The sequence below is a fragment of the Perognathus longimembris genome, chromosome 7, assembly GCF_023159225.1.
Source record: "Perognathus longimembris pacificus isolate PPM17 chromosome 7, ASM2315922v1, whole genome shotgun sequence".
Classification (NCBI taxonomy): domain Eukaryota; kingdom Metazoa; phylum Chordata; class Mammalia; order Rodentia; family Heteromyidae; genus Perognathus; species Perognathus longimembris.
In genome coordinates, this window is record NC_063167.1 from 81457338 (window position 1) to 81472600 (window position 15263).

Below are 15263 nucleotides of genomic sequence, written 5' to 3' on the forward strand. Positions count from 1 at the left end.
GAGATCATGAAAAAAATGCATATTGTTTCAGATGTCAGTGATCATTATATTGTGAATACTTCGGTGAAGGCAAGCTGACAAGTAAATGAACTACTTTTTTGTTTTGTTTTGGCCAGTCCTGGGGTTTGGACTCTGGGCCTGAGCACTGTCCCTGGCTTCTTTTTGCTCAAGGCTAGCACTCTGCCACTTGAGCCACAGCCCCACTTCTGGCCATTTTCTGTATATGTGGTGCTGGGGAATCGAACCCATGGCCTCATGTATATGAGGCAGGCACTCTTGCCACTGGGCCATATCCCCAGCCCTATTTTTTAATTAAAATTTGTTTGGCTCACACTTGTAATCCTAGCTAGATAGAAGCAGGAAAGTCTTATCTGTAATTAACCACGAAAAAGCTAGAAGTGGAGCTGTAGTTCAAGTGGTAGAGCACTAGTCTTGAGCAAAAACGCTTAGGGACAGGGTCTGAATTCAAGCTCCAGTAGTGGCATTTGCACACGCACACACCCACACACTCACAGTTGTTTTACACTGAGAAGTCTTTGGTAGCTCTGAAAGGTATAGTGTATAGTTTTGGAAGGAAAAGCAGCTTTAAGAAGATCCATGGGTGTCCATACAGTAGGCACCAGGTATATCAGTTGTACATCTAAGCCATGTGGATACTATGACTGCCATTCCTTCATGATACACAAAAAAAAATTGCTCTCCTTCCCCCCCCCCTTTCTTTCTTTTTAATGTCAGTACTGGGGCTTGAACTTAGGGCTTCGAGCTCTTGTTTAGCTTTTTTCCCAAGACTGGTAGCTCTTCCACTTGAGCCACATACCCACTTCCACATTTTCTCTGGTTGATTAGAGATGAGAGTCTATTAGCTTTGTCTGTCTGCGCTGGCTTTGAACCTCTGTTATCAGATCTCAGCCTCTTCCATATTGAGGATTACAGACATGAGTCACCAGCACCCAGCTTTCCTTCGTGTTCTGATGGATTGTTTTCCTGGCAGTGTTTGGGCTTCCCTTCCCAATAGCTTATCTTTAGTGTATTTCTTGGCAGCTATCTTATTTGGCTGAGGCAGCAGAGGGAAGGCAGGACTCTAAGCCTTTCATCTACCCGTATTTGTAGTGGTGGTTTTTAAAAATATAAGCTTTAAAGGATTACCTTAAAGTAATGTCTATAAGCAATGTCATGTTAAATGCTTATCGTCTCTAAAGATACTTTTTGAAATTAGAAACTGAAGTAGAAAAGCAGATGAGTCTCAGGTTTTTCTTTCAGAAACTCTTGCAATTCAGCAAAATGATATTGAATACATTTTTATCCTAAGAGCTAAAAGTAGGCTCTTGCTATGCACTTTGTACAGTACCTTAGCAATTAAGTTTCAGTTTTCTTTTTCTTTTTTATTCAGTGGCCTTCAGATTCTCAAGAGCTTGATTCTAAGGAACTTTCAGCTGGCTCTCAATTTGTAGGCCTAATGGCAGTTCTCACAGCTTGTTTTTCAAGTGGCTTTGCTGGAGTTTATTTTGAGAAAATCTTAAAAGAAACAAAACAATCTGTGTGGATAAGAAACATTCAGCTTGGTAAGTCTTAAATGCTTTCTTATATTGTTTAATAGGTTATGTTGACTAGGTCTAGTGGTTGTGTGTGTCTGTAATCTCAGCATTTAGGAAGCTTGAACTAGAGGATAAGGAGTTTGAGACTAACCTGAACTTTGTATCAAGACCCTACCTCACGGGCTGGGAATATGGCTTAGAGCCAAGAGTGCTTGCCTCCCATACATGACACCCCGGGTTCGATTCCTCACCACCACATATATAGAAAACGGCCAGAAGTGGCACTGTGGCTCAAGTGGCAGAGTGCTAGCCTTGAGCAAAAAGAAGCCAGGGACAGTGCTCAGGCCCTGAGTCTAAGGCCTAGGACTGGCAAAAAAAAAAAAAAAAGACCCTACCTCAAAACAAAATGTATTCTTACATTTACATTTCTGTATATCTTAAAATAAATAAGCCGTGTGTGTGTGTCTGTGTGTGTGTCTGTGTGTGTGTGTGTGTGTTTGTATAAAATCTGTAAACTGTAATGCTTATCTTATTGTTATGGGGATTAGGTGAGAATACAGGTGAAGTATTTAGAATTAAAGGTCTTGCATATATACGTAGTAAGCACCACTGTCATAAAGACATTTAAGTTTCTGGGAGTTGTTTAAATTTTTTTGAATTATCAGATTAAAAATGGAAGATAGCCAGAATTCATAATTCTGGACTTTTTTTTTTTTTTTTTTGCCAGTCCTGGGACTTGAAATCAGGGCCTGGGCACTGTCCCTGAGTCTCTCTGTGCTCAAGGCCAGCGCTGTACCACTAGAGCCATAGCACCACTCCTGCCTTTTTCTGTTGATATACTGAGGAATTAAATCCATGACTTCATGCACACTAGGTAGGCACTCTACCACTAAGCCACATCCCTAGCCCTCTGGATTTCTTATTCTCATATTTGACATGATAGTGCAATGTATATGAAAAAACTTGATCAGTAGACTGAAATTTTTGAAAGGATCTTTAAATTCTAGTTAAGTCAAAATTAAAAGAAGAAAAAACATTCTTTCAATTTTTCAAATATAAAATTGTCAAAGGTAATAATATTTTAAGATGTAATGTTAACAGAGTAGAAAAACAGAAACTGTATTACATATGGTTTCTAAAAGAATAGATTGATATATTCTTATGGTATTTCCATTTGGGAATGCCTACTAAGTTTTCAAATAAATATAGGGTTTGATGAAGGAATTCAAAAGCTAAGCAAGAATTTGTCTTTCACAAAAAATAAGATGGCTAAGGTTTTTTTTTTTTGCCAGTCCTGGGCCTTGGACTCAGGGCCTGAGCACTGTCCCTGGCTTCTTTTTGCTCAAGGCTAGCACTCTGCCACTTGAGCCACAGCGCCACTTCTGGCCATTTTCTATATATGTGGTGCTGGAGAATCGAACCCAGGGCTTCATGTATATGAGGGAAGCACTCTTGCCACTAAGCCATATTCCCAGCCCCTGGCTAAGATTTTTTATTTCATCATTCGTTACATTGTATAAGTAAACAACTGATTAAATAAATTATTTATTTGGTTAAGTAGTATAGTGATATCTTAAAATTGTTTTTAGAAATTAGCTTTCCTGTGAGCCAGAAGAGTGTCAGGTTAGTAGGAAGCAATAGGAACTTTATTTATTTTTACTCTCTGGGAAGGGAGACAGTGCATTTCCAGAAAGTGAAATCATGTTTCTAACGTTAAGATTCCCTTCTATTGCACCTAGAATAGTGCTATGCATGGAGTGGGTGCTCAAGTTTGTTGTAGGTTGCATTTTTTAAATGTGTAAACTGATAAATTTTGTGCTATCTTCAAGGCTGGCTTAAGTGTAAAATTGTTTTATAAAACATTTGAAAAATTAAAGGATTTGTTTTATAGAAAAAAATGTAGTATAGTGATTAAGATCATGGACTGCAAAAAGGAAAGAGGAAAGAAGAAAGAAAGAAAAGAAAGGAAGGGAGAGGAGGGAGGGGAAGGAAAGGGAAGGAAAGTCATAGATGGAATGCCTGCATGCATTCCAATACTGAATCCATTATTGTCCAGCAATGTGAACTTGGGCAAGTTTCTTTATCTATGAAATGCGCACATGAGTGTCAACCTTAAAGGTTTCTAGTGCATTAGTGTACATTTAGAATAGTGTTATATACATGTCATCCAGACAGCCAAATATGCATGTGTTACAATGTAGGAGGTTGGTAGATACTTACATGTATATGTACATATTCTTGTATACTGTTAGTTTGATTACAAAAATTATTTAATATAAATAAAGTATAAATGAAGTGCCAAGTATGGTGGCACATGCCTGTAATCCCAACTATGTGGGAGATGGAGACTGCAGAGATCATGGTTTAAGTCTACCCATGACAAAAAGTTAAACCACATCTCAACCATTAAGCTAGATTACACACTTGTAATTCCTGCTTTGTGGAGGCAAAGGAGAAGAATCAAGGTCCGATATTGGCCCTGGAAAACAAACATGAGACCTTCCTAAAGCAAGAAGTAGAAATGTGGCTCAAGTGTAGATCACTAGTCTTGAACAAAAAAGCCAAGCAACAGTTTGAGGCCCTTAGTTCAATCCCCAGGACCACATACTCACACTAAAAAAAATAAATAAATAACAGAGGACAGAGCGCTTGCCCTAGATTATGTGAGGCCCTGGTCAAGCCCTGATATCTACCAAAAGAAAAAAGTAACATGCTAAAAGTGAGCACTTTACAAGTACTTGAAAGGGACAGCAATGTAGTCATGTAATCTGTGGATTCTTTTAGTGCTTCGGTGTTGGTAACCTGTTCTTTTTTGGTTTTAATGTCTTTATCTTTTTATATTCTTAGGTCTTTGTCTTGTTATAATGTCTTTTTTTTTTTTTTTTTTGGCCAGTCCTGGGCCTTGGACTCAGGGCCTGAGCACCGTCCCTGGCTTCTTCCCGCTCAAGGCTAGCACTCTGCCACCTGAGCCACAGCACCCCTTCTGGCCATTTTCCATATATGTGGTGCTGGGGAATCCAACCAAGAGCTTCATGTGTAGGAGGCAAGCACTCTTGCCACTAGGCCATATTCCCAGCCCCCTTGTTAGAATGTCTTATTGAGTATACTTTTGTTAGGTTCATATAAAGCAAATAAAAATTTTAAATTCAGGGCTGGGGATTTAGCTCAGTGGAAGAGCACCTGCCTGGCGAGCACAAGGCCCCGAGTTCGGTCCTCAGCTCTGGAAAAAAACAAAAACAAAAATTTAAATTCAAATTTCATGAAAGACGGAAGTAAGTTGGGCATGGTGCTGTGGTACTTGTAATCTCAGCACATGGGAGGCTAAGGCGGGAGGCCCTCAAGGCTCCACTTGGTCTGCTATTCAAACAAATGAAAAAAAGAAACAAACATACAAATTTTTGGAATATCAACAGGAAAATCTCTCTCTGGGAACACTAAATGAGGTATGACTAAGCCTTTACTTTCTTACAGGTTTCTTTGGAAGCATATTTGGATTAATGGGTGTGTATGTTTATGATGGAGAATTGGTATCAAAGAATGGATTTTTTCAGGGGTATAACCGGCTGACATGGATAGTTGTCATTCTTCAGGTAAAATATATAAAATAGTTTAATGAATGCTAATAAATACTGTTTTAAAATAGATAATAAAAGTTTGTACTGATGTCCTGATTACAGAGTAAAAATCAAGAAAGTTAAATAGAACTGGCCTTAATGCTCTAGTAACACTAGCAACTGCCTCCCATGGACAATGATGAGTTGGAGGCCAACCTACAAAGCAAGGTTCTGCCTCAGAAAAATAAAATAAAATACAAATAATAAAATAAAAACAAAATAAAGTTGAAGCTAAGGGCAAATACAACTTTTTCTACAGCTATTATCATTATACAGAGAAGTTGTAATTAGTTCCTTGAAGACCCAGGAAGTAGATAAAGATGTTTAATTTTGCAAGGTTTTAGCTTAAATTTTTTTTTTTACTATTTTATTTTATTTTTCTTGCCAGTCCTGGGGCTCAGGGCCTGAGCACTGTCCCTGGCTCCTGTTTGCTCAAAGCTAACCAGCACTCTACCACTTGAGCCACAGCGCCACTTCTGGCTTTTTCTATATATGTGGTGCTAAGGAATCAAACCCAGGGCTTTCGTGTATACGAGGCAAGCACTCTACCACTAGGCCATATTCCAAGCCCCTTAGCTTTTTTAAAAAAATTATATTTTGGTGCACTTTTTTACCTCAATTTATAAACAACTTTAAATTTGTAGGTTGAATAATTGATTTCTATATTTCATATTTTTAATATGTAGTTATTTATAGTACTCTGGAAAATGTGAGCTTGCAAATGGAAGATACTGCCCTCAGAGCCTTCTGTTTGCTAGAGGTGTTGGAAGGCAGGAATAAGGTCTTGGAAGGTAGCTGAAGATGTCAAAAGATACTTGTCAGTGTTTTGAAAATAGGGCAAACATATCTTTTTAAGATAGGAAAAAGGATAGGTAACAATTTGAAGTAGAGATAGGATAAGTCAGAAGAATTTATGTGTGATGTATTTTATCCTAGCAGATGGACTGACAAATTCAGTATACTTGGTATGAGGGATTCAATAAAAAACAAACATTCAACAATATTGCCTAGAAATATTGAGATTCATAGTAAGCTTAATTGGCATAATTCGTTATTCTCTCTAAATAAGCTTCCATCATTGAATGGTTAAAGCTGTTAGATAGGTAGTTAGCTTAGATTTAGAAGTTTATATGTAAGGTTTGATAGAAAAAATTAGGTAGTGAAAATTTGGTTTCCATTATCCAAACTGCTCAGATTTGTACGTGTTTTGAATTTTAGACTTTTAAAAAATATTTTGGAAGAGCATCACAAGGCCCAATAGCTATACCCTTATGAACACATAAGATAATGCTAAGTGAAATGAACTCCGTGTTATGGAAACAATTGTTATATCACAGTTGTAACTACTTTCAACGTCCCATGTGTATCTGTAGCTTCTATTATTGATGATGCCCTTATATCACCTTCCTGTGGTTGTACCTACACTATCTCTGTAATCTTATCTGAGCATATTGGAAACCGTGTATACTGGTATTGGAAGTAGGAAATTGAAAGGGAATACCAAAATTGAGAGACACAGGGTAAAAAAAGACAAACAACTACAAAAGCAATACTTACAAAACTGTTTGGTGTAAGTGAACTGAACACCTCCGGGGGGGGGGTGGGGGGAAGGGAAAGGGGGAGGAGGGAGGGGGGTATGAGGGACAAGGTAACAAACAGTACAAGAAATGTATCCAATGCCTAACGTATGAAACTGTAACCTCTCTGTACATCAGTTTGATAATAAAAATTTGAAAAAAAAGGAAATAATAAAAAAATTCTGGAATATTTGCATATCCATAATGAAATATGTATGTGATGGGACTAAAGTCTAAACAGAAAATTTATGTTTTATATTCATTGAAACACATAATCTAGAGATCATTTATATAATATTTAAATGTACATTTATTGTTACTGACCCATCACCTACCATCAGGTATGAAATTTTATGTTTGTGGCATATTGTCACTCAAAAATGTTTAAGCTTTTAGAGCACTTAGAGTTTGGGATTTGGGGGTTAGGCATAACCAACCTATATAGTAGAATCTGTCTCGCTTTGCTTGTTTTGTAGTATTGAATCCAACCTCCCATATGCTAGGGAAGTACTCATCACTGAGCTAAATTCTCAGCTCATTCTCCAATTATTATTATTAATGCTACTACTGTTGTTATTATTTTATTATTTTGACCTGGTACAGGAGCTTGAACTCAAGGCCTTGAGCTCTCTCTTTGCTTTTTTCACTCAAGACCAGTGTTCTATCACTTGAGGTACATCTCCAGTTCCAGCATTTTTCTGGTTAATGTGAAATAGAACTGTTTTGTATTTGACTGGGCTGGCTTAAAAGCGTGGTTCTCAGATCTCAGTCTCTTGAGATGCTAGGATTATATATGACCACCCCTGGCACCCGCTGCAAATGATTTCTTAAGTAGCCACAACAATCTGGAATTTGAGAAGAAATTGATAGAAAGTTACTCATACACTTTTAAAGAGCACAGAAGTACAGCCTCATGGTAGATCACTTGCCTGCCGTACAAAAGGCCCTGTTATTCACTCAGCATAAACATATACATGCTTATGCATGTTTAAAACTGTACTTTAAGAAGAGCAATCTGAAAATAATAACAGGTAGTTTTGAGTGAGTAGAACCTAGATGAAGAAAGCCAAATTAACTAGAGATTGATAAACCAGTAAATTTTTTGAATTGTTTTTACCTAAAGGTAAAATTTTTAAGTATTCTGAGTGACCAGTCTAGCCTCATTTGTCCACATAAATGATGTTTAATTACTGAATTGGGAGAGTATAGGTTTTTTGTGTTTTCTTAAAAAAAATTTTGGTGCTGGTTCTGAGGTGTAAACTTAGGGCCTAGGCACTGTCTCTGAGCTTTTTTATATCTTTTAAAAACTATTTATTTATTTTCAAAGTGATGTACAGAGGTGTTACAATTTCATATGTGAGGCAGTGCGTACATTACTTATCCAACTTGTTACCTGCTCCTTCATTTTTCCCCTTGCCTGCCCCCTCCTCATTTCCCTCCCCCCAATGAGTTGTACAGTTGGTTTACAGCATATAGTTTTGTAAGTGTTGCAGTTATTTGTTATTTATCCTTTCTTTCTCCATTTTGATATTCCCCTTCCTTCTCTAGTTCTAATACATGTATATACAATATCCAGGGTACCAAAGTCAGTTACAGTGAAATCAGGGGTAAAACCATGGGGAAGAAAGACAAAAGAAAAAGGCATGTTTTCACATGGTATGTTGAAAATAACAACAACAATGAGAAACCACTTGTTTCCGTTTTTTGAGTAATTAATTGGAGGTAAGAGTTTCACATTTACTTTTCTGCCCAGGCTAGCTTCGAACTGGGATCCTCAGATATCAGCCTCCTGAGTAGCTAGGATTACAGTGTGAGCCACAGGTGTCCAGCTATCTGTGTCTGAGCTAGCTCTCTACCACTTAGGCCACAGCTCCATTTCCACCCTTTTGGTGGTTAATTGGAGATAAGAGTCACACGGGCTTTCTTGTCTGGGCTGGCTTGGAACCTCCATCCTCAGATCTCAACTTTTTTTTTTTTTTTTTTTTTTTTGCCAGTCCTGGGCCTTGGACTCAGGGCCTGAGCACTGTCCCTGGCTTCTTCCCGCTCAAGGCTAGCACTCTGCCACTTGAGCCACAGCGCCGCTTCTGGCCGTTTTCTGTATATGTGGTGCTGGGGAATCGAACCTAGGGCCTCGTGTATCCAAGGCAGGCACTCTTGCCACTAGGCTATATCCCCAGCCCCAGATCTCAACCTTTTGACTAACCAAGATTATAGGGGTGAGCCACTAGCACCTGGGGATTATAGGGTTTTTTTTCCCCCAGTGTGATTGATTAAATTTCATAGCCACCTTCACATGGCTCTGATTACTTTATTAGATCTTATTTGAAATAAGAGCACTATTGAACAAAACCTGAAAAACCTGGTTGTAAAAGAAATGTAATATGTCACTTGGTATAATGGGACCATAATTTTAGGACAAAAACATTAAAGCTTCTTTGAGTAATGCAATTGTGTTGAAAATCAGTTTTATATGTTTACTTAAAAAATTAGTCTCCAACTCTTTTACAGGCACTTGGGGGCCTTGTAATAGCTGCCGTTATTAAGTATGCAGATAATATTTTAAAAGGATTTGCAACTTCTCTATCCATAATATTATCAACACTGATATCCTATTTTTGGCTACAAGATTTTGTGCCAACCAGGTAAGAGCTGCTTTTCTATTTATTTTTTTCCCTTTTGAGACTCTGTCTTGCTTCATAGCCCAGGTTGGCCTAAAATTCATGACCCTCCAGAGTGTTAGGATTCTAGGCTTCTGCCACTGCATTCCCTTCTCTACTTTTATTAATACTCAAAAGTTTGTAGAACACTGAGCGTTCTTAAAGTGATTTGATAAGTTTACTTGAATCCTGTCTTCTACTTAAAGTGCTAAGACTCTAGGAAAGTTATTTAAACTCTTTTAACCTATTGCCTCATCAGTAAAAATTGAAGATAATACTAGTACTTCCTCATAGACTTGTGAGAACTGGGTTAGTGTATGTAAATCTGAAAAACATAACAATCACAAAGATGTTAATACACATGTTATAGACCAAAATTACCTTCTTGGAGATATTCCCTATTGCCAAATATCTGGAATGCAAGAAGCACCCAACATTGTTATCCATCTTATTGCAACATTTTTCCTCATGAATTACAATTGTTTTCTTAATAAAGGTATTGGAAAGAACTTGATTTTTTCTTATTTTTCTTTTATCTTATTCAGTGTCTTTTTCCTTGGAGCCATCCTTGTGATAACAGCTACCTTCTTATATGGTTATGACCCCAAACCTGCAGGAAATTCCACAAAAGCGTAGGTGTATATTGTCTTTAATTGGTTTTTTGCGATGGTGTGCTAGGAGTCTCAACATTAATCTCACACAGAGGACTTCTACAGATTCTGTGAAGATGTCATCATGTTGAATCTGATCATCTTGTTCAAATGGCTTGAAAACCCACAGGCATAAGGATAAAATATGTGTACTGTATATGTAACAAAACATTACATGTAGAAATTGAAATGTGAAAGTCTTTCCAAGGGTTAGGATTAGAACAAGGGTAGGGAGGAAACATGAAAGCTCAGCTTAAAGAGTTTACCTTTCTGATTGCAGCAGATGTTCTATGCACTCTTTGCCAGAGCACATAAATGTCACATAGTAATTTTTGCAAATTAGTTCTACTTACACTTAATAAAATTTTTTATTCTCTGTACAGATAAGTCAAATCTCATAGAATATTCAGAGTTCAGAAATTATACTTACCTATAAAACAAATAGAAATATGATTTGAAAACAATTTTCATTTATCTGATATTTTTATATTTATACAAGTTTACTGAACAAAGGATTGATAAATATTTGTTCAGTTATATAAAATTTGATGAGTGTTGGGTCAAAACATCAATAAAATTCATATGTAAATTTGGTACAGAGAGACATCTGGATATATATGTATTTATATACGTATGTGTACATATATATATATGTATATCTTCAGACTCTTTAGGGCCTTGAGACAGCTAAGCAATCCAGTTGGTCCTATGCTAGATAATAGCCAGTGACTTTGACACTAAGGGAGTTATATCCATAATCCTCCAATTGGCATTTCTTCACTCCAAATCAGTGACATTCTTAATATTTTAAATGTGTGGATAATTGCCATTTAAGTTTTAAAATGTAGTTTAAATAAACTAGTTGGGGGCAGAGAGAGAGAGATAATAATTTTCTACAAATCTTCTGAGGACAATTTTGAACTGTTGTGCATATCCCGAATATAATTAGAAAGTATTTCAGTGAATATTTTACTTTTTTTTTGCAAAAACTTCCTTTGATCTATAACTGTTGAAAAAATAACAATTAAAAAGATAGTAGTGTACATTTCAGAGACCAAAATTACTTTCTTAAAGACATTCCCTATTGCCAAAGCACATTATTTTAAATGGCATTGTAACTTTTAGTTGCCTGAAGAATTTTTTTGGCCCCTCATAGCCACTGACTCCAGGAATCCTCTTATCATTTGACCGTGTGAGATAACTGAATTCTGATTTCTGTCAGCGTCCCCACTAGAGCTGCTGCTTTACAATAGTGGAGATGTTTTTTATTTCCTTCCTTTTTAACACTGGAGTTGAGGATGCAAGTTACATTGAATTATTTAATAAGTTCAAAGGACAGAAAATAATATTAGACGTATATGAAGCAGTGGGAAAAAATTGTTTTTCTATCGTTGGAATATAAGTTTAATTGAATTATTGACTACATATATGCAGAATTGCCTATTGAGTATAAGAAGTATTTTATTTTTTTCATTTATAATGTATATATTTTAAAATCCCACTTAATAGATATAAACACTGCAAAAGACATATTTTTATAGAGTTGTCATGGGTTTTTGTTAGCTAGATTTTGACTCAAAAGTACTGTTGTTATGAACTGTTATGTACTCTTGACTAAGTTGGACTGGCTATGTTACTTGCTAATACAAACATAGTCTCTATCGGCCTACTTTAAAGACTGCAAGAGCATTTGGGCTTATATCCTATTACCTACTTGTACGTGAAATTTAAATCTTGAAAATACACAGAATTCAAGACTAAAAGCAAAGACTTGTATTTAGGTCACATTATTCTTGGAACTATTATTATGTACTGGTACAGTGTGTATTCACAAGTAATTGTTAATTTAGGTTTTTTTCTGCTCCTATTTTTACCTTTAAAGTTTTATTCAATTAAATTATTTGATATTAGGTTTGTTTAAGTAATAAAACATTTTCAGATGAACAAAACCACAATTTCCAAGCTTCCTAACAAAGATTATAAAAATGTAATTAAGAGTTATAAAAATACACTAGTCTAAACCATATTTTCAAAGCAAACTTCTTACTAGGCATAATTTATATTTTAGTTTTCTAGTGGATATGAGATTATTGTGCTAGATAGTTTATACTTGTTAATTCATAAGGGAATGATCACATTTGGGAAGATTGACTTGTGTCCTGTTCTGCATCATATACAGATAATGACATTTTGAGTAACTGGTTTGTGTTTTGTTTACCTTAAAAGATCTTAATGTGTCAAGCTTTTATAATGATGATTCCTTGATTAACTTTATATACTTTTAGAAGTGTATTTGTTATTGTTCAACTACTTTGTTGAATGTAAAGATGTATTAATTCGTGTAAGAGGAATTCTAACTGACAGTTCTATTAAAATTAAAAATATGGTCTGGCAAAAAGGAAGTTGGAAATGCAATAGATATATGTCCTTTTATGATGGAATATATAGTTTACATATGCAAAACTTAAATGTTTACACCAGTTTACCTTGAATGTCACAGAATTTCACAGAATGGAATGGTAGCTTGATATTTAAAGTTGACTCATATCAATCTGGAAGGAACTAATTGACATTGTGTTCCAAACAATACAATATTGAATATTCTTACATATCAAATTATTAAACTTTTAAAATATCATCATTCAACTGCTTTTTTTCATTAAACAAAAGTTTAGAATTAATCACTTAAGCATCCCCTGTTAAAAAAATTACTATTGGTATATGCTCTATAGAACACTTATAAAACTATTTATACTATATTGAAAATCATTTTAAGCGTCTCCAGAACATTTTAAGTAATTATAGGGACAAAGATAAAGCACTTTTATGTTAAAAAAAAAAAAGGTGGTCCTATGTGCCTTGCTTTGCCAAATACCTGACTTTTTTAAAGGTTGCTTATGTAATTCACTTTTTTACCCATGTGGGTAAATAAGAATGTTTCAGGAATAACTTTGATTTCAGTTTTTATTGCTTCAACATTTCCAGTTTAAATTAATTATGTAACAAAATTAAAGCAAGTATAATTTAAAAGCCTCAGTGAATAGTATTTACTTAAATTGTGTCACCAGTACACCATTTTTCGCTTTTTTTCAACCTTTATAATAACTGTATATCCCTATTATTTTGTTGTTTTGTTTCTTGTAATTTTTTTAAATTGACTTGAATCCTGAATTTGTCTATGTCTGTATTTTATTTAGAAAGATTCTTTGGGGTTTGACAGTATGATTTGTATATTTAAATTGTTATGGACATAATTCAAAGGAATGTATGTTTTCATCATGTTTTGATCATCATTATATATTTAAAGGACAATCTAAATAGATTATTTTCATAAATAACTTTATAGCTTTTTTCTGTATGTCCCTGTGTCCCTTTTTACCTGAGTCTGTGACTGGATCTGTAAATTAGTCTTTACTTTGTATATACTTTGCTGATCTTTACCTTCTCTTAGTTCCATGTCGTATTATCTTGCTTTCTTCTTTAGCATATTCTGTAGCCTAAAAGTCTAGGTTTTATTAATGCAGTTAGACTTTCTCTACCCATATGATAAAAGTATTCTCCACCTATATGATAAAAAGTATTTGGTTCTAAATTAAGCAGTGTGTCTGCCAGCCTTAAGGTTTGAGAAAGTACAGTATATTTGTATTTTCTTCACAATTTGAAAATAATTGCTTCTGTTGTGACCGTTAGGTCAATGTGGAACAAAAATGTAATGAAGAACATTGAGATTTTTATGTCCGCCTCTACTCTGAAATAATAGTGCACAAAATGTTTTGCTTAATAGATGTTAAGCATAGGAAGCATAGCTATTAAATAAGCTTTTCATGAACACTGTATAAATATAATACACTTAAAAGCATTGTAGATGTGCACACCAGTATATAGACACACACTTTGGTAATGTCTCATGGAAAGAACTGAAATTATTTATTTTTTTGTATTGGAGTACTTCTTGTTGAAAATACACCACGAGTCAGATATGATGGTGTGTGTCTATATGATTCCAAGTTATAAGCTGGCTTGGTGCTGTATAGCAAGACCTTGAGCTCCCCTCTACCCCTATTCCCTGCAAAAAGAGAGAGAAAAAAAAAAGGGAGAGAGAAGAACAAAGAAAAAAGTCAGAATCCTCGAGTCTAAGTGCTGTGCAAATACGTTTTATAATCTAAATCTTATGATACTACTATCTTTCACTAGAATCAGGTAGTAACTAGCCTGGCTTACTGGTCTTGGTTAATTGTTCTTAAAAAGAGAATACCTTCAAGGCAGGACTGATGACATATACTTCAGAAAAGAATCTATTGAGAAAAAAGCAAATTACCTTTAATTACCACAGGTAGGAGTTTCTTGTGTATTAAGATTTCTTGGTGATTGCAAATTAACAGTTTTACCAAATCTCTCAAGTTTGTGATAACTTGCTAGTAATAGCTATCATATCCACAGTCAAATTTATTCTAGGGAAAGGAAATACACATTTAAAACAAAAGAATAGACATATAAGGCAGGGTCTGTTAAGACCCCAAAGTTGGAGCCTCTAGTGTCCTTTCCCTACGGTGCCCCTGGCTGCTACCTGTGACACTGTGAACAGGGGGGTTCATGCATGCTTTGGTGTCCAGATTTTCTTGAGGCAGCATGGTCGGTGGATTGATTCTTTTTTTTTTTTTTTTTTTTTTGGCCAGTCCTGGGCCTTGGACTCAGGGCCTGAGCACTGTCCCTGGCTTCTTCCCGCTCAAGGCTAGCACTCTGCCACTTGAGCCACAGCGCCGCTTCTGGCCGTTTTCTGTATATGTGGTGCTGGGGAATCGAACCTAGGGCCTGGTGTATCCAAGGCAGGCACTCTTGCCACTAGGCTATATCCCCAGCCCCATGTGGATTGATTCTTACTCCCCTGGTGCTCTCTGTCCAGGGCCTGGCCCCTGCCTGAACATCTTGCTGGTATCAGGCTCCTTAGGGTGTCATTGTTAGCATAAAATGTCAGATGTGGTTTGAGGGGCTCAACCTGGAGTAAGACATTGCTAACACTGAGACTTTCCCATGACTTACAAGACCTTTGAGGCCTAATTCCTTACTACAGAGTGATCAACCATATTGAGCCATTGTCCTGACTTGATGGGGATGACACAAGGAATGACAACTCTTGCTTATGCAAACTTAAAGTTTGTCATTTTTAATTTTTAAAATTCAGTGAAATGGTCATAATATAATATCAATCTGGAATAGAAAATCATGTTTA

The 15263-nt window shown here is 35.9% G+C and overlaps 1 protein-coding gene across 3 annotated transcripts in view; it reads left to right on the forward strand.

The window, feature by feature from the left end:
- Slc35a3 (solute carrier family 35 member A3) overlaps nucleotides 1-12863 on the forward strand; it is a 39684-nt gene extending 26821 nt beyond the window's left edge. For all 3 annotated transcript variants that reach the window (XM_048352038.1, XM_048352036.1, XM_048352037.1), the window contains 4 exons: nucleotides 1391-1562; nucleotides 5007-5125; nucleotides 9235-9368; nucleotides 9929-12863. In XM_048352038.1, coding sequence (XP_048207995.1) covers nucleotides 1391-1562; nucleotides 5007-5125; nucleotides 9235-9368; nucleotides 9929-10019 — 516 coding nt within the window. In that variant the 3' untranslated portion in view covers nucleotides 10020-12863. The remainder of the gene's footprint in view (nucleotides 1-1390; nucleotides 1563-5006; nucleotides 5126-9234; nucleotides 9369-9928) is intronic.
- The last annotated feature ends 2400 nt before the right edge of the window (nucleotides 12864-15263 follow it).